We start from the raw sequence: 24,758 nt of genomic DNA, 5'->3' as shown, positions 1-24,758 counted from the left end.
TCAGTGTCAGGTTAAGCGCGACCAAGACGAAGGGCATTTAAGTAAACTCGCACAAGGGAGTATATAAGTGTGAAGGAGAGTCATAAAACTTTTTTTTTTCAGATATAGAGACTCGTCCTGTGGTTCTGCAGTACTAGTATAGACTCAGTTTTAAAATGATATTTTTCTAGTCATGTATTTATTCGTTCCAAGAACCTATGTACCAAAGTTTAGAAACTCTTAGAAACAAAAGCTAGAATGAGTATCGTTATTAACTAACAAGCAATGGCGCTAGAAAGTATGCCAATACTAGAAGATAATGTTTGTTTTATGAATGGCAATGCCCATGTAATACTAATGTCGTACGGGATGCACATATTTGTGCTTAGAGTGTTCAATGCAAGTGAAAATGGACTTAGTAGAAAGTTTCAAGAGCATGTGAATCGCAAGACAGTTTAATGGATTGTCAGATGAATCAGTGTAGTTGATTTTACTTCTTCATGTTAAGCTAAAACAAGTCACCCATGAATTGCAGTACAGGGATATTATGAAAGGGTAGACAGGTTTCATAAGATTATGATTAGAGATGAGTAGAATCATCAAGATAAGTAGCATCAGTAAGAAGCATAAATCGCAATGTGCGGTAAAACAGATTATGTATGCATGATAAGATGTATACATGGAAGATGTGTTAGATACACGTAAGCACTGCAGGGCAAACCTGGATATCAGTAGAACTCCAGTTTAAAGGCAAATCCTGAGTGATTCAGATAGAGGAAAGTTACGTAGATGCAGAGTTCATGCTAAGCAGAGAAGGAATAGATCCGAGACAAGCAATCCTCTTATAACAAAAGTTAGTTTTAATCACTATGTTCTCAGACAGTTCTGTGATTTTGATAAAGATAGTAAGATTGAAGAGACCATATTCAATCATATGCAGGATAAGAAAGAGGATAAATTGCATGATTTATGGAGAAAAGTATTCTTCAACCTTCCTAGAGTGGTTTTGATCAGATATTGTACAGCAGAAACCAAAGGAGACAGATTTTAGTTGCGATGATTGTAGATGATTTCTAAATTTCGAGGACGAAATTTTTTTTAAGGGGGGTAGAGTGTAATATCCCGCTTAACAGTAACAGAATATTACCCATTAGACGCGTCAGAGGACAAATGATCATGGAAATGTCTATTAATGGCATAAGTCAGGTATGAGCTAGATATCAGAGATTAAGTGTTATAGAACGTCAAGTACGACGGAAGATGTTTTTATGAAATATCAGTCAAGCAGGGGTTTATGTATCAGTGTCAGGTTAAGCGCGACCAAGACGAAGGGCATTTAAGTAAACTCGCACAAGGGAGTATATAAGTGTTTTTGGGGCCAAAATATTCATTTTCCCATTTCACTTCTCTCTCTAGGTTTTGGAAAACCTTTCTCTCCCCCTTCTCTCTAAGAATTGCGCCTCCCTCTCCTCTATAAGTCATCCAAACTTCTTCCAAATCATGATCAAGCATGGCTTAGCAAGCAAGAAACAAGTAGAGGAAGAGATTAAGGCATGGTTTGGTGAAAAAGGGCTAAGGATCAAAAGCTAGGGTTTGATGCTAGATGCTTGAGGAATTGCAAGGAACATGTTAGGTGAGTTCCATAGATAGATTACCACCCTTTGGGCTGTGTAATTCCATGTTTAAAGGATTGATTTATGTTTATGAGAGGTTTTGAACCCTAATGCCTCTTTGAGCAAATCTTGTCAATTACATGTTAGTTTGCCATGGAATATGTTTAGAAATGTATATATATGTTGCTGGATGTTTTGGTGCATTGCAGGAACCATTAGAATGAGTTTTGGGTCAAAAACTGGAAATTTTGTACCTCAGACCCGAAGAACCACGCTATTAGCGAAATCTACGCTAATAGCGAAATTCTTCAGGATGAACCACGCTATTAGCGAAATCTACGCTAATAGCGAAATTGACAGGATGAGCCACGCCCCAGCTGAGCTATTAGCGCAGCTCTCTGGACTTGGCCAACTTGCTTTGGCCTGTTGGCCCAGTTCAGGGTCCGTGGTGCATTCCGAAGCTTTTCTTTCAATGTTTTACAATTTTATAACCCCAAAACAACATCTAGGCAATGCACATAACATCGAACGATTCTTGAAAAGAAAATCATGGCAATCTTAACATGAGTGGCAAGAGTGATTCAAGAGAGTTTAGCCGAGTTACTCGGGTAGCAAAGAGCTAGGCATGGGATGAAAATAGAGCCTTGACATAGCTTGTCAAGAACTAGAATAGTTAGTAAAGAATAGAATAGAAGGTTAGACATGAGTTGTAAGCTTGATAAGCCGCGAAGTGACATAGAGTTTTCTCTTCGCATAGAAGCTAGAGTGCCATACGAGTGTGGCAAGACGTGAACTGATTAGATATCTCTTCACATAGCAAGTTAAACAAGCATGTAGTTTACCTCTAGTTGGATCGTATAGGCATCCGAGGTAAAAGAGATAGCTAGTATAGATTTAATACTCATGCATATTTATAGACCCAGACTTTAAAGTTAAAGGTGCCATGTCTCTTGTGTCCACACTAGGTTGGCTCAAGAGGTTTCCATTAGGTGAAACGGGGTTAGCCGTAAGGAACCCGCATGTCACTTAGTAAGTAAGATGTAGTGGTCGTGTCTCTTGTGTCCACACTAGGTTGGTTCAAGAGGTTTCCATTAGGTGAAATGGGGTTAGCCGTAAGGATCCCGCGCGTCACTACAGGAGTGCCGTTGGTTATACCTTAGATAGGTTTCCATCGGATAGATAGGGATGGCGCTCGGGGTTACTCCACTCGGGGCTTTCCGTAAAATGAACTCAGATAATGCTTGTTTGTTAAACGCTAACTTATGAATGAATCTGACTGTGCATATTATTAGATATATTATGTTATGTCATAGAGCCTTGACGTAGATCGTCAAGAAATAGTAGAGCCTTGACGTAGATCGTCAAGAATAGTAGAACATAGACGTAGATCGTCAAAACTAGTATGATAGCAAGATAAGATACGTTGTTAGAAACATCGTATTTTGCATTAGAGCAAATAGAGAAAGATATGCCGATGACGATCTTAGGTTTCCCCTAATCGTCCGGTTTAGAACCGTGTCATGAATATGTTAGAATTAGGCCTCGGTACGTAGAGCGTACTCTTGGCATTGCGGTTTTAGTTTCCCCTTGACCGCCATGACACGTATAGGAAGTGAAGCCTATAACAGTGAGATAAGACTATGACGGCCCTAGTATGCACGACCGTCTAAGTATGCAAGTCCCCACACACGTATAATCAACCGGCAGGTTGTATTTTAGACACGTGGTGACCGTAGGTTTCCCCTGAGGTTGCCTATAGCCTAGGATTTAGGGGAACTCACTGAGACATTATGTCTCATTCCAATCCTTATTTGTTTCAGATAAACAGGTTGGATTATCAAGCTAGTAGCCGAATGGATATATCAGCAAGTGTTCGTTCGTACCCGCTGCAGGATGATATGGATATGCAAGGACACATTTATCATATTTTAGAAAAGTCGAGTTACTTTATTATTGTACGAACGCACATTGTTGTATAAGATATTCATTGTGAGTTTTCATGTTGTAAATTTTTAATGTATCCAGTACTAAATAAACGCACATGCTAGACTTTCTAGATACGTCTAGTATGGGTGTTACATTTGGTATCAGAGCAGGTCGATTCAGATCGTGCCTTGGGTCATTAAGTTACAACAAAGGTAGTGGGACCATTGGGTTCCGGGTAAATGTTCTAGTTGTTGTTGTTAGTTGAGCCTGATCAACTCAATTTAGCATTCGACGATTAGAATGGATGCCTGAGAGCTGAATAGGACCCTGGAGGAACGAAGTATGTGATGAAGATTCACCGGAAGTGTGAACTTAGAAGCAAGAACTCAGAATGAGTATTAGTAAGAAGTTGATCGTGCCAGTAGGTGGCCGGTGAACTAAGCAAGTAAGAAGTATGAATCCTCCGGCAATGTAAGACAATGTTGAGAAGGGTCGTTCCGAAAGTGCTGGGTAAGTTGTTAATGAAACTTCGTATACCCGTAAGTGAAGGATATGGAAATATCTCAGCAGGACCTGAAGCTTCAGTAAGGGTCATAGTTAGAATGGAATTGTATTCCAGGAAGTAAGCGCAAGGCTACAAGATAGAGAGCAGTCGACGTATGTTGACGGAATTAGTGGACTCTCAGGATTAGTGTTATGTTATTGAAGTTACGGACTTGAATGTTCAAAGTGAACAAGGTTCTAGTGTTCGGGAAGCTACGTTAAGCGGTAACGCAGAGAGTAAGCTACTCGTAGTAGAAAAGGATTCAGTGAAAGTTTTAGGTTATCAGGAATGAAGCATCAGTTTCTAAAGTGCCGAGAATTGTATCGAATTAGGTTGATGCTTGCCATGCATATGTAGTAGAATATATTTTAGATTTTGGGAATGACTGATGTGCATTGATTTACTTGAGAAAAAATATATTTATGCAAAGTGTGTTTTGAAAAATTGAGCTGAAGAAACTCATCAATAGCGAACCCGGAGCGAAATTTTCAATTCGTCTCTAGGGAATGCAGTGACTATTGGAGAGTTGTCTTCACCATCTTTTATGCGATGAAAAATTGTTTTTTTTATATTGAGTGACGAATGCATATCACCCCCCTAAAGTTTTCAAAAAGGGAAAAAGGCATGGGCAACCATCAACGAAGATCGATTCGGTTTAACGTGACTTTGGAAGTTAATGTGTCAAGAAATGAGAATGAGTTTGGATCAAGAGTTTAGAGGCACCAGTATCTAGAATGGAAGTCACAGATGTGAAGGCATTAAGTAAGGGGTTAAAGTGGTGCAGAGTCATACGAAATCACAAGGATGTTGGATTTCGCGAAGTTATGAGTACCCCTCGAATCTATGTTTTGCTTGATGAACTTGCGAAGGCTCGTTAGGATGCTAAGTTGTAAAGTTTACATGATTTTAGAAAGACATACGCATATGGGTGGTTGAAGTTGACATTTTTGAAATTCAAAATGAAATTTTGTAGGTACCGGTTTGTTACGACTCGCGTAGTTTGGGCTAAACTCACTAGGACTAAGATTTGATGACACATACGTGTTATCAACTCGTCCTGGGATTTTAGAGTAACGACTGGGACCTAGATTCAGTATATGTTTTATATAGTTGAAAATCATCAACGTCAATGACCCGTGTGCTAATTTACGAAATTTTATTAGAAAGAAAAAGTAACGAGCAAGCATAGGAAGGATTGAGCAAAACATAGTATGCGAGATACGAAGCTACAATGTTAGATGCATAAGGAAGTATGTCCGAATGCAAGCTTAGCCTACCATGGGAGGTTGTAAGAGCATTTCATGGAATAGTAGTTATGTAATTGCAAATAGGTGCTCCTTGAGTTAAGTTGCTCAGGAATAAGAATAAGTAAGACATTGATATGTCCAGGGGTAAGTTTCCTTGAGATTCAATCTTACCAGCAAAGAGTAGAACGAGGTTGCAGAGTAGCATGCAACATAGAAGTATCGAACAGAGTTCAAGCAGATATTAATGTAATAATAGAAGAAGAATAAAGTCACTCGTCTCAACGGATCAGAGTATTGGTTGAGGCCAACCGGTGGAAATCAGAGTAGCGCAACGGAAGTTAATTACTTAAGTTGCGAACAGTAGCCATGGAACATGGAAAATTGGTAGTAAGAAACTTCGTGAAGAAGTTCAGGATAGCAATGCAGCTTTAGTGAAAAGTATTATGTGGAAAGCGAGGAGTTCTCGTTATGTAAGTAAGTATAGATGCTTATGCAGCCAGTAATGATTAAAGTAAAAGTTTAAAGAAAGCATCTTCACTCAGGTAAGATGAGAAAGACTAGAGTTAAAACAGATGAATTAATCGAGTTGCCTTTTTGGTGATGTCGAATTCGTAGAAGAGCTGTTGGTTAGTCAGAAAGAGTATGTGCTATGTTAATGGGGTATGATTTATGAGTTATGCCTCACGAAGTACATACCCTCTTATACCATACTTGTTAAATGATAACGATACTTTCTAGAATGGTGTCAAGCCACGATTTTATAACTTTTAAAGATAAGATTGGTATTGAGGAACTTGGGAACGATGTTTATTTTAAAAACATGAAATTTCACATTGTTAAAACTGATGAGATACGTCGTAAGCGAGTAAGCTCACTTAAGACGTACAGACTTCAGGACCAGCTTGTTAGAGACAAGTGTGAAGGAGAGTCATAAAACTTTTTTTTTTCAGATATAGAGACTCGTCCTGTGGTTCTGCAGTACTAGTATAGACTCAGTTTTAAAATGATATTTTTCTAGTCATGTATTTATTCGTTCCAAGAACCTATGTACCAAAGTTTAGAAACTCTTAGAAACAAAAGCTAGAATGAGTATCGTTATTAACTAACAAGCAATGGCGCTAGAAAGTATGCCAATACTAGAAGATAATGTTTGTTTTATGAATGGCAATGCCCATGTAATACTAATGTCGTACGGGATGCACATATTTGTGCTTAGAGTGTTCAATGCAAGTGAAAATGGACTTAGTAGAAAGTTTCAAGAGCATGTGAATCGCAAGACAGTTTAATGGATTGTCAGATGAATCAGTGTAGTTGATTTTACTTCTTCATGTTAAGCTAAAACAAGTCACCCATGAATTGCAGTACAGGGATATTATGAAAGGGTAGACAGGTTTCATAAGATTATGATTAGAGATGAGTAGAATCATCAAGATAAGTAGCATCAGTAAGAAGCATAAATCGCAATGTGCGGTAAAACAGATTATGTATGCATGATAAGATGTATACATGGAAGATGTGTTAGATACACGTAAGCACTGCAGGGCAAACCTGGATATCAGTAGAACTCCAGTTTAAAGGCAAATCCTGAGTGATTCAGATAGAGGAAAGTTACGTAGATGCAGAGTTCATGCTAAGCAGAGAAGGAATAGATCCGAGACAAGCAATCCTCTTATAACAAAAGTTAGTTTTAATCACTATGTTCTCAGACAGTTCTGTGATTTTGATAAAGATAGTAAGATTGAAGAGACCATATTCAATCATATGCAGGATAAGAAAGAGGATAAATTGCATGATTTATGGAGAAAAGTATTCTTCAACCTTCCTAGAGTGGTTTTGATCAGATATTGTACAGCAGAAACCAAAGGAGACAGATTTTAGTTGCGATGATTGTAGATGATTTCTAAATTTCGAGGACGAAATTTTTTTTAAGGGGGGTAGAGTGTAATATCCCGCTTAACAGTAACAGAATATTACCCATTAGACGCGTCAGAGGACAAATGATCATGGAAATGTCTATTAATGGCATAAGTCAGGTATGAGCTAGATATCAGAGATTAAGTGTTATAGAACGTCAAGTACGACGGAAGATGTTTTTATGAAATATCAGTCAAGCAGGGGTTTATGTATCAGTGTCAGGTTAAGCGCGACCAAGACGAAGGGCATTTAAGTAAACTCGCACAAGGGAGTATATAAGTGTTTTTGGGGCCAAAATATTCATTTTCCCATTTCACTTCTCTCTCTAGGTTTTGGAAAACCTTTCTCTCCCCCTTCTCTCTAAGAATTGCGCCTCCCTCTCCTCTATAAGTCATCCAAACTTCTTCCAAATCATGATCAAGCATGGCTTAGCAAGCAAGAAACAAGTAGAGGAAGAGATTAAGGCATGGTTTGGTGAAAAAGGGCTAAGGATCAAAAGCTAGGGTTTGATGCTAGATGCTTGAGGAATTGCAAGGAACATGTTAGGTGAGTTCCATAGATAGATTACCACCCTTTGGGCTGTGTAATTCCATGTTTAAAGGATTGATTTATGTTTATGAGAGGTTTTGAACCCTAATGCCTCTTTGAGCAAATCTTGTCAATTACATGTTAGTTTGCCATGGAATATGTTTAGAAATGTATATATATGTTGCTGGATGTTTTGGTGCATTGCAGGAACCATTAGAATGAGTTTTGGGTCAAAAACTGGAAATTTTGTACCTCAGACCCGAAGAACCACGCTATTAGCGAAATCTACGCTAATAGCGAAATTCTTCAGGATGAACCACGCTATTAGCGAAATCTACGCTAATAGCGAAATTGACAGGATGAGCCACGCCCCAGCTGAGCTATTAGCGCAGCTCTCTGGACTTGGCCAACTTGCTTTGGCCTGTTGGCCCAGTTCAGGGTCCGTGGTGCATTCCGAAGCTTTTCTTTCAACGTTTTACAATTTTATAACCCCAAAACAACATCTAGGCAATGCACATAACATCGAACGATTCTTGAAAAGAAAATCATGGCAATCTTAACATGAGTGGCAAGAGTGATTCAAGAGAGTTTAGCCGAGTTACTCGGGTAGCAAAGAGCTAGGCATGGGATGAAAATAGAGCCTTGACATAGCTTGTCAAGAACTAGAATAGTTAGTAAAGAATAGAATAGAAGGTTAGACATGAGTTGTAAGCTTGATAAGCCGCGAAGTGACATAGAGTTTTCTCTTCGCATAGAAGCTAGAGTGCCATACGAGTGTGGCAAGACGTGAACTGATTAGATATCTCTTCACATAGCAAGTTAAACAAGCATGTAGTTTACCTCTAGTTGGATCGTATAGGCATCCGAGGTAAAAGAGATAGCTAGTATAGATTTAATACTCATGCATATTTATAGACCCAGACTTTAAAGTTAAAGGTGCCATGTCTCTTGTGTCCACACTAGGTTGGCTCAAGAGGTTTCCATTAGGTGAAACGGGGTTAGCCGTAAGGAACCCGCATGTCACTTAGTAAGTAAGATGTAGTGGTCGTGTCTCTTGTGTCCACACTAGGTTGGTTCAAGAGGTTTCCATTAGGTGAAATGGGGTTAGCCGTAAGGATCCCGCGCGTCACTACAGGAGTGCCGTTGGTTATACCTTAGATAGGTTTCCATCGGATAGATAGGGATGGCGCTCGGGGTTACTCCACTCGGGGCTTTCCGTAAAATGAACTCAGATAATGCTTGTTTGTTAAACGCTAACTTATGAATGAATCTGACTGTGCATATTATTAGATATATTATGTTATGTCATAGAGCCTTGACGTAGATCGTCAAGAAATAGTAGAGCCTTGACGTAGATCGTCAAGAATAGTAGAACATAGACGTAGATCGTCAAAACTAGTATGATAGCAAGATAAGATACGTTGTTAGAAACATCGTATTTTGCATTAGAGCAAATAGAGAAAGATATGCCGATGACGATCTTAGGTTTCCCCTAATCGTCCGGTTTAGAACCGTGTCATGAATATGTTAGAATTAGGCCTCGGTACGTAGAGCGTACTCTTGGCATTGCGGTTTTAGTTTCCCCTTGACCGCCATGACACGTATAGGAAGTGAAGCCTATAACAGTGAGATAAGACTATGACGGCCCTAGTATGCACGACCGTCTAAGTATGCAAGTCCCCACACACGTATAATCAACCGGCAGGTTGTATTTTAGACACGTGGTGACCGTAGGTTTCCCCTGAGGTTGCCTATAGCCTAGGATTTAGGGGAACTCACTGAGACATTATGTCTCATTCCAATCCTTATTTGTTTCAGATAAACAGGTTGGATTATCAAGCTAGTAGCCGAATGGATATATCAGCAAGTGTTCGTTCGTACCCGCTGCAGGATGATATGGATATGCAAGGACACATTTATCATATTTTAGAAAAGTCGAGTTACTTTATTATTGTACGAACGCACATTGTTGTATAAGATATTCATTGTGAGTTTTCATGTTGTAAATTTTTAATGTATCCAGTACTAAATAAACGCACATGCTAGACTTTCTAGATACGTCTAGTATGGGTGTTACAAGATGAGTGGTGAGAAAATTGATATCATACTCGTCTGTATTCGTTAGAGCATCCTTCACAGTAAGCGTCATGTTAATGGTTTGTTGGGTAGAAAGATTCATAAGACAATGATCGTCAGACATCCAACTATCAAGCCAAAAGTTTATTCATTGACCATCTCCCACCTGCCAGATTGTATGTCTCTGAAATTGGTCCCAAATACCAGCCAAGGCTTTCCATATGGGGAGTCGTAAGGCTGGGAAGTAATAGAAACTTGAAGATCATTATTTCTACCACACTTACTGTAAATGACCTTGCACTAAAGATCATTTGGTTTATTCATCATGTTCAACAACGTTTTCATTAGGAAAACTTCATTCATTTTTTTTATGATTTCTAATACGAAGAACCCCATCACCTCTATGGTTCCAAATTCCTCATAAGTATAGCTCAAAGAAATATATAATAGATTATATCTAACACTTATGAATTCCACAAAACTTGATTGACTCATATACTAACCTTCTTCAATCTTACAGTAGAGTTATAATTCCTTTAGACCACTAGGAATACCAACTATTTTGGGAGCACACGGTATATGATCTTTCCTACAAGAATGCATATCTCTTTTGTGCATCAACTAATCAAAAAGTTGCTTGGGTTAAACATATTTGGAACATTTCTATCCCTCCTTTAAAATCTATCATGGTATGGAGAATCTTCCACAACAAGTTTCCCACATATGATACTCTTAGAAGAAAAAAGGTTGTAAGTTGCCATCGGTTTGGTCCCTTTGCTTCAATCAAGGCAAAGACTCTTATCATCTCCTCATCAGACACCGCTTTGCACCCTCAATCTAGAACTGGATTGCAAATATCATTAAATCTGAAATTAATTTTGAATCTTTTTTGGATAGCTTGGAGGTTTTCAATAAAAACTAGACACCTCAATGCAAGTTGGTCATCATTACTGCCATCATCAATATTCTTAATATTATATGGTACTTTAGAAACCATGCTAGGTTTCAAAAAATGAAAATTAATTGGAGAACTCCGACCTCAATGATACTAAGACGACATCCTATATTTTCAATATAGAATTTGGTCATTTTGAAAGCTTTCAACATCAAAGTTCACCCTTCTAAATCTCCTATCATTAAGGAGGTTGTTTGCCCACTTCCCATGTCAAATTAGGTTAAATGTAATATAAACGGTGCAACAGTTGGCACCCTAGCTTAAACACCCTATGGAGGCATATTCAGAGACCACAATGCCTTTAATCTTGGTTGTTTTACGGTTAAGGGCTGGATAAACCTTTGGCTATAGTCTAACTCGAAGCTTGTTGTCTAAGCCTTCAAGAAACAATCTATTGTGCCTTGGATCCTAAGAAATAAATAGAATAATTGCATCCTTCTAACATCCTTCACGAACTTCTTAGTGACTCATATTTACATAGAATGTAATCATTGTATAGACAAAATGGGCAACTAGGGTGTGACTGTTATTGCTAATACTTTGTGGGTTGATGTTCCTCATTGTATTGGGGAAGACTATGCTAAAAATATCTTAGGTCTTCCCTAATTTTTCTTCGTTTTATGAACCTGAAGAGGGCTTTGATTTGGTACCTCTCTTTGTTGTCCTTTTTTCTGCCTTTAATATATTTATAAGGCTTAAATAGTACATTGGTCCCTGCAAATATGACCCAGTTGAGTTTTGGTCCTTGTAAAATAAAAATTCAGAAATCGGTCCCTGCAAAATTTTCTGTCTTTTAAAAAAGTCCCTGGGCCCACTGAAGCTGCTAGGTGGCACTCCGATGCTGACGTGGCACATGCTGACTGTGCATAATTGCCACGTGGCATCTGACGTGGCATATAAATTAATTAAAAAATGTAAAAAATCTGAAAAATTAATTTAAAATCCAAAAAAAAATCTGAAAAATTAATTAAAAATCTGAAAAAATCCGAAAATTATAAAAAAAAATTTAAAATAGAAAAAAATGGAAATTAATAGAAAAATTTATTTTTTTAAATAAAAAATACGGATTGTAATTTTTACAAATTAAAAAAAATTAGAATTTTTGTTTGAAAATTATAAAAACAAATTCAAAATTAAAATATATTTTTTTAATTTTTTCAGAAATTAATTTTCGTAAATTAAAAAAATTATTTATTTAAATTTAAAAAATCTGAAAATAAATTTAAAAATCATAAAATATTTCTGAAAAAAATCTGAAAATTATAAAAAATTTCCAAAAAATCTGAAAATAAATTTAAAAATCATAAAAATTATATTGCAAAACAAAAAATATTTTTAATTTAAAAAAAAATGAAAAATTATTTTTTTCTAATATTTGGAAAAAATATTTTATTTTTCAATTTTTGTAATCCTAAATTTTTTTCCAGATTTTGGAAAATGTATTTTAAATTTTTTTAAAAAATAAATTAATAGTTTTAAATTTTGAAAGAAAAATCTGAAGATAAATTTCCTATTTTTTTAAATTTTTTAAAAAAATCTAATTTCTTGTTCTTTTATGAAAATTTAATTTTTTTTTTTTGATAAGCCAAGAGTCCAACGACATAAAAAGGAATAGAAGACAGTCCAATAGAGTTGTAGTGTCTTGCAGATTCCAGTCTATGTCAGGTGCTCATATATATATATTATTAAAAAAAAGGAAAAAATAAATACAAAAAAAAACTGGGGGGACATAAATCTAACCCAGTTAATCCACACAAAGTGTATGCCAACCCAATCGGGTGTTACAAAAAAATCAAAACAACACTGGTGGATTCTAATTTTAAAAAAAATATTTTTTTCAGAAATTTCAGAATATATAATATTCAAAAAAAATATTTATTTTAAACACAATTTTCAGAATTTTTAAAATATTTTCTTAAAATTTAATATTCGAAAATTTTTATTTTCAGATTTTTTTCAGAAATTTTTTATGATTTTTAAATTTATTTTCAGATTTTTCGGAAATTTTTTATAATTTTCAGATTTTTTCAGAAATTTTTTATGATTTTTAAATTTATTTTCAGGTTTTTCGGAAATTTTTTATAATTTTTAGATTTTTTCCGGAAATTTTTTATTATTTTTTAATTTATTTTCAGATTTTTCGGAAATTTTTTATAATTTTTAGATTTTTTCCAGAAATTTTTTATGATTTTTTAATTTATTTTTAGATTTTTCGAATTTTTTTATAATTTTCAAATTTTAAATTAATTTTTCAGATTTTTTACATTTTAAAATTAATTTATATGCCACGTCAGATGCCACGTGGCCAATTATGCACAGTCAGCATGTGCCACATCAGCATCGGAGTGCCACCATGCAGCTTCAGTGGGCCCAGGGGTATTTTTAAAAGACAGAAAAATTTGCAGGGACCGATTTCTGAATTTTTATTTTACAAGGACCAAAACTCAACTGGGCCATATTTGCAGGGACCAATGTACTATTTAAGCCTATTTATAAGGCTCTTCAACTTGCATCCCATTTGTTAAAAAAAAATACAATATTTGACAAGAAAATACTATAGAAATTATTATTGTTGTTGTTGTTGTTATTAAGTTTGTTGTCTCTACAAAATTATGCATTGTGGTTGGTCGTACTCATAAAACAGATGGCATGTTGTTGTATGTATACAATTTACTAGCATGCGTTTTTAGAAATTCAAATTTATTTAACTACCCTTAAATTTTGATTTTTTTTTCCACGCATATGTTTTTTGGTGGTGTCATGGGTTTGAACCTCGCACTTTGCATATATTATGCATATGTTTCAAACATTATAATTTTTTTTTTTTGCAAAAAATTAAGTTTAAACTTTGATTTTTAGGTCTAAATTTTAATTACTTTTTATCTTGAACGTCTGGTGTTGTCAAAATTCACATTTTCATTCCATGTTACACTTTTTATAATTTTTTTTAGGGTTAATTATGTTTCTAGTCCCTATAAAATAGAGACCTTGTAAGTTTAGTCCTTACTTAATTTTAATAGCATTTTTAGTCCCTAATTTTGTTTTTTTGCCCTGAGTATTAGTCCCTACTCAATTCAAATTTGTTTAATTTATGCTTAAACTCTTAAATTTTTGAACAATTTTTTGCAGACATGTTTAGAACATTACTAAAAGTTCCTCCGCAAAAAATTATCGCAAAATTTGATTTCTACATCCAGATTTTATTACTTTTTATCTTTAACTTTTGTCGTTTTAAAAAATTCATATTTAATTCATTTCATGTCTGAAAATTCTAAATTTTAGTAAACGAACCTTTCATAGTGTTCTAATCTTGTCTCAAAAAAATCGTTCAAAAATTTAAGAGTTTAAGGATAATTAATCAAACTTTGTTTTAGCAGGGACTAAAATTATAAGTAAATTTTTTTTTATAGGGACTAAAAATGCTATTAAAATTAAGTAAGGACTAAACTTACAAGGTCGCTATTTTATAGGGACTAGAAACATAATTAACCCTTTTTTTTATAATATTCTAAACATGATTGCAAAATATCATTCAAAATTTTAAAACTTTAAGAAAAACTAAACCAAAGAAAGTTGAATTTAGCAGAAAATAAAATCACGAACTTGCAAATACTAAAAAACAAAAGTTGATAATTTTATAGAGACATAAAACTTTTGTTTTTTGATAAAAAGGGCAAAAAAAAACTTATTTAACCATTATTATTATTCCTGTTATTATTATATGCATTCAATATAATATCCAAGTTCACTTATTTTAGTGCATTATTGTATAAAGGTAGTTTTTTTTTTGGGTGCAGATAGTTATATTTTATGTTAAGAAATTATAAATTTGAAAAAATTATATATTTAGTATTAACAACTAACATATTCGTCCTCGTTGTTACAACCCAATGGTTTGATAATGAAGATATTTTATGTCGAGTCCAAAGTTTAAATTTAGATCACCATATTTATCCTTCCTATGGGTGTTTATTTGAGTACATGTTGGCCATTAGAAATAGAACAATAACAAAATATATTTCAAAAAAGAAAAGAACAATAAAATAATAAATAAAAAATAAGAAAGAAAATTAACAAATAGTAATGAATTAGTGTATGTGTATTTGTTGTTTTGGTGGTGGTCGAGGTTTGAACCACAAACCTTGCATATATTATGCATTGTCTCTACCAACTGAATTAAGCTCATGAGAACGTGCATTTGTTGTTTAATTGAATATAGGGTGCTGATGCTATTTTATTAAAAATTTATGTGTTAAATAAGTTTTCCTCCTTAAAAAGTTATCAACTTTCATTTTCATCATCTTAAAAATGACATGTTTGTGTTCCTATAAAAATACTTCAACCCACACCTTTTATCCTGGCTATTTACTCAATTATCCATAAAGTTTTGATTTTTTTAAACGTAATAAAATTAAGATAAAAGTAAGAAAAATTAGGACTTAAAATCAAATTTTGAGCACATTTTTCGACAAATAAACTTTTTATAATGTTCTAAACATATAACTCGTGTTTTTTTAGTTAGACATTGTAACTTGTGTTTTTAGTTAGACATTGTAACTCGTGCTTTTTTAATTAGACATTGTAACTTGTGTTTTTAGTTAGACATTGTAACTCGTGTTTTTTTTCTTCTTCTTATCACTTCAATTATAAGGAGAATAAGTTGTGATGATCCGAAATCTTAACGTCCGATTAATAATTGTTTCAACAAATACTCGAACCTTTGTTTTCCTATGTGATTGTATTTTTTATTAATTTTATTTTTGATATTCTTATTTTTTAAATATCATTCATAAGTAATTGAGTATTGTTTTTTCTTTTTCTTTCTAGAGAGTATTGGTTTTTTGAATAATGCAAAATAACATATATTTTTTGGTACAAGTAAAATGATATATATCATATTTTTTTTTGAAGGATGATATATATCATATTGTAATCGAGTTCAATGAATCATAGGTATTTTTAAATATTTTTTGACCACAGTTATTTTTAAATATACGTTACCTTTATTTATTATTAAATTTTGTAATTTTTCATCCTTTTCATTTTTATTTATTTGACCAAAATTTTATATTCTTTAACTTATTCTTTTTTTGACCGAAAAAATATTCTTCAATTCTATTTCATATAAATGGAAAATATGTTTTTTCTTCTAAAATAAAATAAATAGAAAACCACAATTAAATATCCTTTTTCACCAAATACTAGTTAGGAAACTATGGATTTCGTTCATGAATCCCACTCCTAAGAATTTTTTTTTTATTCTTGAGTCAAAAACTTTTTTTTTGAAGGAGTTGAGTCAAAAACTTTTAATTTTCTTTTATTCACAATGATTAAAAAAATATTTTTTTTACCCAAACGTTGTCTAAACTTAATATTGATTCAATGTATAGAAATTAGAAATACTCATTTAATAATTTCCAAATCCCAAACGTTGTATTTATCCAAAAAAATCCCTATTTTGAATATCATAAAAAAAATTCCATTTTAATATTTTCAAATTTATAATAATTTTTTTTTGTCAAATTTATAATAATAAAAATAATAATTTTATAATAATAAAATATTGAATAGTTGAAGGCTATTTAGAAGAGAAGAAACTTAACACACTCTGCACCATTTCAATTCTCTTCTCTTATTTTTTTTTTCCCTCAATTCGAGATTCAGTTATGGCGGAAACCATTAACGAAACCGCAACGGTTACGGCGGAAATCACCAAACAAACCACCGTGACTCTTCCGTTTCTTGATCTCCGTCTTTTTTCTCAACTCGAGCTCAACAATATCGCTGACAAAAGCTCCACCGCTCGTAACCGTCGCTTCGATGACGATTCCGTTATCCCTAAAATTGACCGTTCCGTTTTCAATGAGAGTGCCGGTAGCCGGAAACAGACGTATTCTCGTCTCCGTCTTCGGAAACCGAACTCTTCCGCTCCGGTTCCTGCTCCCGTTGCTCCTGTTTCTTCCAATTCTCGCATTGCTGATGATGAAGAGAATTCGAGGATTATTGATCTTCTCCAGGGTTTATTCGGTGTTGAAGCGCTTCGTGGCGGGAATGATGACCGTGTTGTTCCGCTTCAGATTGAATTCAGGCCGTTATCCATTCAGAACGGTTCAATTGGTGGTGTGGAGTCAAGTCAGAGGAAGCGGAAGCGTGGGCGGCCTAGTAGGGACGTGACTCCAGTCCCGGAGACACCTTTAGCCATCTGTGAGGCGATGGAAACGGATACTGAGAAGAAGGTGGATGCGGATACGGAAATGGTTACTGCTGAGGAGAAGAAGGAGTTTGTTTTAGATGATGCGGGGGATCCGTTTGTGGAGGAGTTGATAAAGAGGACACAAGGAATGAATACAGAGGCGGAATTGAAGGGTTTTTTGGAGAGTTTGGGTGGAGTTTGGGCGAGTGATAGGAAGAAGAGGAGGATTGTAGATGCTAATGCTGTTTCTGATTTGTTGCCAACTGGATGGAAGCTTGTGCTTATAGTGCAGAGGAGAGGGAAGCATAATTCTGTGGTTTGTCGCCGTTACTCAAGGTTTATACTCTTTCTCATTGCCTTCAATTACTCTTTTTTTATCGCCTCTTATTTGAATTTGAATTGAATTACTGATTGATTAGTTTGAACAATGTGTTTGCTTTTCCTTTTTCATTAGGTTGTTTTTGTGTACGTGCTTGTGAATTGTATAGAGTTATGCAGTGCTTTGTAGTTTGAGAGTTGGATTGTGAATAATTGAGTTTCAATAAACTATGACATGTGATAGCTGGATCTGAATTTAGGTCTTCCCGCCTGAATTGTTTATAGTGTTATCTTCCCTTTAAAGTTAGGTTTGATTTCTGAATGAAAGATTGCATTAATCTGTAGTTTTAGAGAGAGATTATAGAGTTTAAATTAGATTATTATGAGAAATATAAACTTGAAATGTGGAGCTGATTTAATTGAAAAAGAATCGAACTATGTGTATTAGGTTTATAACTAGATTTAACTTAAATACCAGACATGAACAGTATGGTGAAAGACATACCTAAGACAGAGTTAAGGAGGTGGAAGGTGTCAGTGCCTTTTGGCACTTTGTGATGTCGAAGAGGTAAACTGGTGGGATGTTAAAAATGTGGATCTAGATTCTAGCAAGTATTAGCTTTGGACGTTGTAAATCGAATAAGTTTCCCCGTTTACTATGAATGATTTGATTGATTAGTTCGTTCATATGGGAAATCAATGCAAAAATTTAAACATTTTATTACTTTCTTGTTCTATTGTTAATGCCTTGATTATTATTAATAATAATAACAATAATAATAATGTGTGCTTTTTGGTAGTTTTTCATTGTGTAACCATAGTTATATTTGGACTGGTTATCATTAGCCTAGGGCATCGGATCAATGGCTTATTAGTTCAACCAAGAAGGTCCTTGCATAATCAAATTGAATAAAACAAATACTAAATCTTCAATGTAAATTTAAGTTACATAAACTATTAGAATTAGAACATTTAGCTATAATAAGTTCAGAACACAAGTTTACAAAGTTGGGGTATACAACTAAGCGCATTAATAATAATTGATAAACGAATTCAGTCGACATTTATCTTTTACCTTATGAAGTTCCATTGACTTTAAGATTATGTTGTTTGTTTACTATAATGTCATAGACTGATAGGCATTGGTGCATTAGTTGAGATAAGATTTACAATAAAGCATGCTGTTTGTTGATAGAGAGTGGTAACTACTTGCGGAGTTGTGTGAAGAGAAGTGAATGAAGAGAGACACTTAGAAGCATATTTTAGTATGGCATTCCAAAAGCAGAGGTTTAGTCCTTTAGGATGATGGACAGTTTTCAACAATTAAAACCAACTTATATGAAGACTGTCCAAGCCTTATAATTTATAAACACTACCGAGTGTCATATATCGAACCGTGGACAGTTTTCAACAATCAAAACCAACTTATATGAAGACTGTCCAAGCGTTATAAGTTATAAACACTACCGAGTGTCATATCTCCAACTGATTTAGAACTTTTCAACACACCCCTCCCAGTTAGGATTGAACATCTGAAGGTGGACTAATTCTGGTGGAATAACAATCATCTCAACACCACCCTCACCCAAAACTGGATATCTTAAACATAATGTGAGTGGTATTTACTACCTTGGCCCAATAAGTATAAGAGACCTATGATAGGCTTTGATATCCTTTTAGAACCTGGATTTAAGCCCTAATTAACCCCATCAAACTGTCGTGTAAGGAGGAGACTCTCCAAGCCTTATTAGCACTGCCAAGGCCATATCTCTAGTTGATGTGGAACTCACCACTTTTCAACTAACTTGATTGGTTCAGCGAGGACCGGCGAGTTCATTAAGTTTTTCAATACTTGGATGTGTTAATTTGGTTTCTAATTGTTTGCATGCATATCCTATATAATTGGTAAGTAGGACCAAGTTCACTTGTTCAAACGGTCATTCCGAGTTTAATAACTACAGAAGTAATAAGGATACTTGATATGGATTGAAAAATTAACTGCTTTTTTGTTCCTTATTAGATCACAGAATTTAGAAAGAGCAATTTAATTGAAATTGAATAATATACAATACACACAAACAAAATTAAATTAAGCAATCTTGAGTAGGCACTATCGAGAGATCTCTATCAAAAACATAAAAAAGCATAGATCAAGTTTCTCCCATATATGGCAACATAGCTTCTATTTAATGTCTTTTATTAAGAAAAAAAAGAATTGAAGATGTTCCTTGTTTGCTGAAACTATATTGTTGTGTTGGTCACATTCTAATATTTTGCTTATGTTTTCTGTCAGTTTATGAACAATATAATAAGGGAAAAACAGAGTGTTTATACCAGTGTGTATTTCTTTCACAATGCTTTTGTTTTAAGTTGCATTTTACTAAGCAGTATAATGTGAATACTAGTAGGTAGAAAAAAGAGCAGAGTATTTGTGTTTGCTATCTTTTTGGTATGAGGTGGATGGGTTGAATTTTTATAAAAGGAAGGGGCTGGGGTGGCATCGCTAACCCTTGTTCAGCCCTTATCCTTCCTAGGAAAGTTGTCTGCAGCCTGTGTTCTTTAATTGTTCAAGCTTTAATCTGCATTGGGCATATTACCTATTTCAGTATCCATGATTTCCTTTTGTAATACCATCTATGGCTCCCCTTATTAAATGAAGTTTGTAACTGATTATTGTTCTCTTTTTTATGTTAGTTATTATTAATGAACCTCAATCTACTTACATGCATATTTTGATTTCTACTATATCCAAGTTTTCACAGATGACATGATATGAACTACTTTTGTATCTCAATTTGCATATGATCTCTGAATTATATAGATTATGGTGCTCTGTTAGTTTAGTTTCCATTCCTGCAATGCTGTAATTTCTCTTAAACCTGTATTCCTCGATATCTTCATAACTTTCAAAATGTATCCATTCTTTGTTAATTTTATCCCCTGGGAATGAATTTGGTTGTTTATTCACTCAAACATCAAATCCCTAGCTAGCATCGTCTTTTCAGCTCAAAGCTCATCATTTTCCATGAAGACCACAATAATAAGATGGATGAAAATTTGAAGTTTGAGAATAAATTGTTAATATTAATCCTTAAGGAATGAAGTTATCAAGCATTTGTATGTGACTTGCAGGGACCAGAAATGAGTTTTACTGTAATTTTACTTTGTAGAAGCTGTAACCTGAAATTTCTTGGCACAATTATTGCATATATTGATTATTGCTTAGAACTATTCTTTGTGTTCCATTCTCATGTAATTTCCTTAATTTGATTCCATCCAGCCCTGATGGACGCCAGTTTGACTCATACAAGGATGTTTCTTCATACTTGGTTTCTTTGTCCGGTGTTCAAGACATAGGCCACTTACAATCTTGTTATACTGATGGTAGTCAGCAGCTCTCCAGTAATATCAATGTGGCATCTGCAAATGTAAGCTAATAGTTGTAATTTTTAAATTTTTTCTGTTCCAATAACATAAGCGACATGTTTCACTTATTCCTCTTTTTATACATGCAGCAGAATGTTGCTCACGTTCCTACAGGTGGCATTAAGATTGACGGCAATGCAAGTTCTCATCACGAGAAGCAGGAAACCATATCATCATCAATGGGAACTGGAAATCTAAACATTTCTGATGGGAATTTGAATGGTGACCTGGCTATGTATTCTGAACTAAGCAATATTACTAGCGGAGCCTTTAGAGTCCCTGAGCATTCAACTGATGTTGGGCCACCACTGAAGGACACCAAGAATGATGCAAATTCAGTTCAGGGATGTTTTCTTTCGGAGGACAGAGTTTATAATGTATGTAATGAGGAATTGGTTGGTGCTATTGTGGCTATTGATGCTGCATGTAATCTATATATTCCTTTGCAGCAGAGTTAATTATTTTTCTGATCCAATAACAAAAGGAACATGTTTCATTTTTTTTCTCATTTTATGATGCAGCAGAATGTTGGTCAAATCCCTACAGGTGGCATGAAGATTGATGCCTATGCAAGTTCTCATCAGGTGAAGCAGACCACCATGTCGTCATCAATTGGAACTAGAAAGCTGAACGCTTCTAACAGGAATTTCAGTAGTAACCTGACTTTTGATCGGAAATTGGTGTTAGCTCTTAAGGCTAGTGATACTGCACGGAATCCAGGCATTCCTTTGGATTTCACAGCTCCTATCTCCAATAGTGGCTCTGGTATTGATCGCTTTTCAGATGAAAGAAATGCTGTGACATGCATAAAAGGCAGTGTTAGTAATTTTGATAGTCAGGATAAAAGTACAGGATACTGTGAAACTGTTCCCCATGGAAATGAGCAGGTACATGTTGGTGGCAATGGGCTTGGGCCTTCCTCCACATTAGTGGAAAACCACATTCAGAAAATAGGTTCTGAAAGCAGCATACTGGTTCCAAATTCTGAAGAGAAAATGTTTGCTGGTAGCAATCTAGAGGATATACATCTTCTTAGCTCTGTGGTGGGCATGGAGCAAAATGGTGGAAAGCTAGTTGAGAACGACAATCAACAAATTATTTCTAGTAGAAATCAGTCAGGAATTGAAGATATTTCTACTAATGGTGAACTTCAGTTTAGTTCTGAAGGCTCTTTTGCCCCATCCCAGAATGAACATCACCATACATCTATACACAGTATGGATGTAGCACAAACTTCTGTGCTGAAGGACTCTGCTGAGGGACATTTTTTCTATAATGACTTATCTAGTTCAGCCATTGATGAGAGAACATGGGATCCCAATGGATACATTAATAATATTTCTTTTGGTGCTTGGCCACAAGATGCATCTGTGTCTGGTGTAGTTGATTTTACTACCGATCTTTATGCAGCTAACAATTTTAATCATGTTCCTCCAACAGATGAAGTTGCGAGAAGCTGTGTACAGAAAAGCAGTTCCATGAATGGCCAAATTTTCACAGCAGACAATCTGTTGAATAGAAATTCTGAGAGTAATTTATTTACTGTTGCCGGGAATCAGCACCCTGCTGCTTTTCATGATGATATGAATAACATAGCAGCTGGAACCTTCGGTGCACTCAAATATGTTGATGCTGGTTGCATGAAACCTCAGCTGGGAATTGTTTCATGCAGTAATGTTGTTGCACCAGATGCATATGCATCTCCTACAGTCATGCAAGGGATATCAGAATCTGTTCCTCCTGGTGGAAGTATATTAAACCAGTTTGGCAAGCAAAATGATGATGGTGTCAGCAAAGGAAACAAATCTTGCTTATCAGAGGTGGCTCAAAGTGAAGCTGAACTATTCCAAACCGACTCCATGGGTTTTCCTAAATTTCGGTAGCAGCCAGATAGATTCAGATGTAGTGCATGAAACAATGTTTCAAAATAAAACATGTATGGTAGTTTGCAGAGTCTGCTTGTATATTATCAATTTCCAGTTCAGGATGATAGCTTAGAAAAGGTAATATTTACAGTATTAAAAGGATTCGTTTATTTATGGCTCTTTTTTGTTTGTTAATCTTTATTTATGGATCTTTGATCTAAGTGATTTGACATTCATTATGAAATAAAAGTATTTTCTTTTAATAATCTGAATTTTGGAAAGTTAGTCTGAAAGTAGCTTATGCCATCATATAGATCCCATTGTTGTTTTTTCTATGCCATGTTCTAGGCTTGTAGCCAATTAGATAAGTATAATTCATGTATTATAAGTTTTACTAGTGAATAACAATAACATGTTTTAAGATCTTGTGTTGGAATCACTGGAAAGCCATAATCCTTTCCTATGCATTAGGCAAATTTATAGACTATTGTGCTTATGAACCTTAACATTCTTTTGCTAACTAAATAGCCACCCTAGGAAATGTACTATAAGAATTATTCTTGTTCTCTACTTGCATGCTTTATTTTTGAAGCTAATAGTTTCTCCTGTTTCCCTCCTCCTTTACTGATTTTGCTTGTATTTTTGGGACCAAACAGACAGATACTTGAAGGCGCATTATTTGTTGATAAATTCAGCTGATCGTGCTGGTGGCTTCTCAATTCCCGAGGTTACTGTGCAGGTTCTGGTGTGACGTTTCTCCTGCTTCTTGCCAGAGCTCAGACGGCTTTTTTTATTTTACAAGTAAAATTTTCCTTTAGGTCCATTTTAGTTTAGAACATTCTTTTTCATTCTCTGCAATACCAATACATTGAATTTTTGGTTGATCCTTCAAATGAAGAAGGAACTATTTTTCCCCAAATTTCATAATTTAAAAGTCATACCTGGTGTTGATTTTAGTATTTGACGCGAATATGCCTGTTTGCACAACAGTTTTTTGATGTTGTTTTGTGCTCCTTTATTTAATGTTTAATGCCCAGTTTACCTTTTCACCGTCTCGTGAATTATTGCTGTTGAACTATGGAGTCTATGATTATTAAATGAAACCATCAATTTAGTTCTAAATGATTGATCATTCTCTCTGATTTAGTCCTTATAGTGTATAAATGTTGTTAGTAGTTCTTGAAGTATATTAAATTAAATCCGTCACTCTAGTTCCTGCTATTAAGATTTTATGGCCTGATATGATCAAGTTGCATATACTGTAGGGGATAAAGTGATGGATTTCATATACTGTTAAGGACTTTTTGTTATTTTATATACTCTATGAGCTAAATTTGGGAGATTAATATTTGGGGACAAAATTGATGGTTTATTTAAAATAAATTACTACTTGCAAAACTATTTTATACCACCACAAGAGGCCTATGAAAGTCGTACTTGTCAACGTTTTAGAACGGCAAGTTCTCAATACTATCGTACATTGGTTGCACCAAATCACAATGTCTCACTCCTATCTTGTCCACCAAAGTCACAACGACTTTTCTGCCACGATCACGATCCCAAATTCAGTTGGTATTAGCAAGTTAATTATATTTGATTCTACTTTTAAAGATGTCAAAATTGATTATAGATGTGTAGAATTGATTTGGACCATTAATGTTTTGTATCATAGCTGGTTAATTAAAATTTCAACGAGTCATCCGAATCTACAAAAAATGCGCTATTTAACTTTTGCAAGATTATAATGGCTCAATGTAGTTTTGAAATATTCAGTATAATTGATTTTGTTTTTAAAATTAATTATAACATGACGTTATGATTTATCATTTTTGACGCTAAACATAATTCTTCCGATCATATTTATTATTAAACTCATTTTTACAAATATGTAATAAAAAGAAACCACAATCACTTTACATTCAACTTCATTTCAAGTGAAATCATAATGTTTGAAAAAGTAGCAAATCATGACACCACGGTCGTACAGAAGCTTCAAGCCACAACTTCTTAAAATGTCAAATGCTATCAGGATGCGAGAAAGATGATGATTTTGACACATATCCAAACATAGCATATAAACCCCGTGCACTGGGTTTTGGCTCGTTCAATGGTGACAAAATGTACCAACTCCAAAACATTTCCATCATCATATTTGAATTTTATCGTTAATAAAT

The 24,758-nt window shown here is 34.6% G+C and overlaps 1 protein-coding gene across 8 annotated transcripts; it reads left to right on the top strand.

The window, feature by feature from the left end:
• Positions 1-16,392: 16,392 nt before the first annotated feature.
• LOC146940173 (uncharacterized) lies at positions 16,393-23,554 on the top strand. 8 transcript variants are annotated; one of them, XM_085753816.1, is made up of 5 exons: positions 16,393-17,311; positions 20,574-20,721; positions 20,812-21,096; positions 21,244-22,722; positions 23,245-23,554. In XM_085753816.1, exons 1-4 carry the CDS (start codon positions 16,449-16,451, stop codon positions 22,600-22,602), a joined length of 2,655 nt encoding a protein of 884 aa, XP_085609942.1. In that variant the 5' UTR covers positions 16,393-16,448; the 3' UTR covers positions 22,603-22,722; positions 23,245-23,554. The 8 variants fall into 8 exon arrangements, with proteins under 8 accessions (XP_085609942.1, XP_085609941.1, XP_085609940.1 ...); XM_085753815.1 differs by having other exon boundaries at positions 23,241-23,554; XM_085753814.1 differs by having other exon boundaries at positions 21,241-22,722.
• The last annotated feature ends 1,204 nt before the right edge of the window (positions 23,555-24,758 follow it).

This window comes from Medicago sativa, chromosome 3 (genome assembly GCF_051527215.1).
Source record: "Medicago sativa cultivar Bolivia chromosome 3, Bolivia_mono, whole genome shotgun sequence".
NCBI classification, from domain to species: Eukaryota; Viridiplantae; Streptophyta; class Magnoliopsida; order Fabales; family Fabaceae; genus Medicago; species Medicago sativa.
Note: the sequence above shows the minus strand (reverse complement) of the source record. Positions and strands in the feature narration are given on the sequence as shown.

Coding starts and splice junctions, on each gene's coding strand:
- LOC146940173 (XM_085753810.1), top strand. CDS start 16,449: ATGGCGGAAACCATTAACGAAACCGCAACGGTTACGGCGGAAATCACC. Junction 20,722..20,808: donor TCAATGTGGCATCTGCAAAT/GTAAGCTAATAG, acceptor TTATACATGCAG/CAGAATGTTGCTCACGTTCC. Junction 21,097..21,240: donor CGGAGGACAGAGTTTATAAT/GTATGTAATGAG, acceptor TTTATGATGCAG/CAGAATGTTGGTCAAATCCC.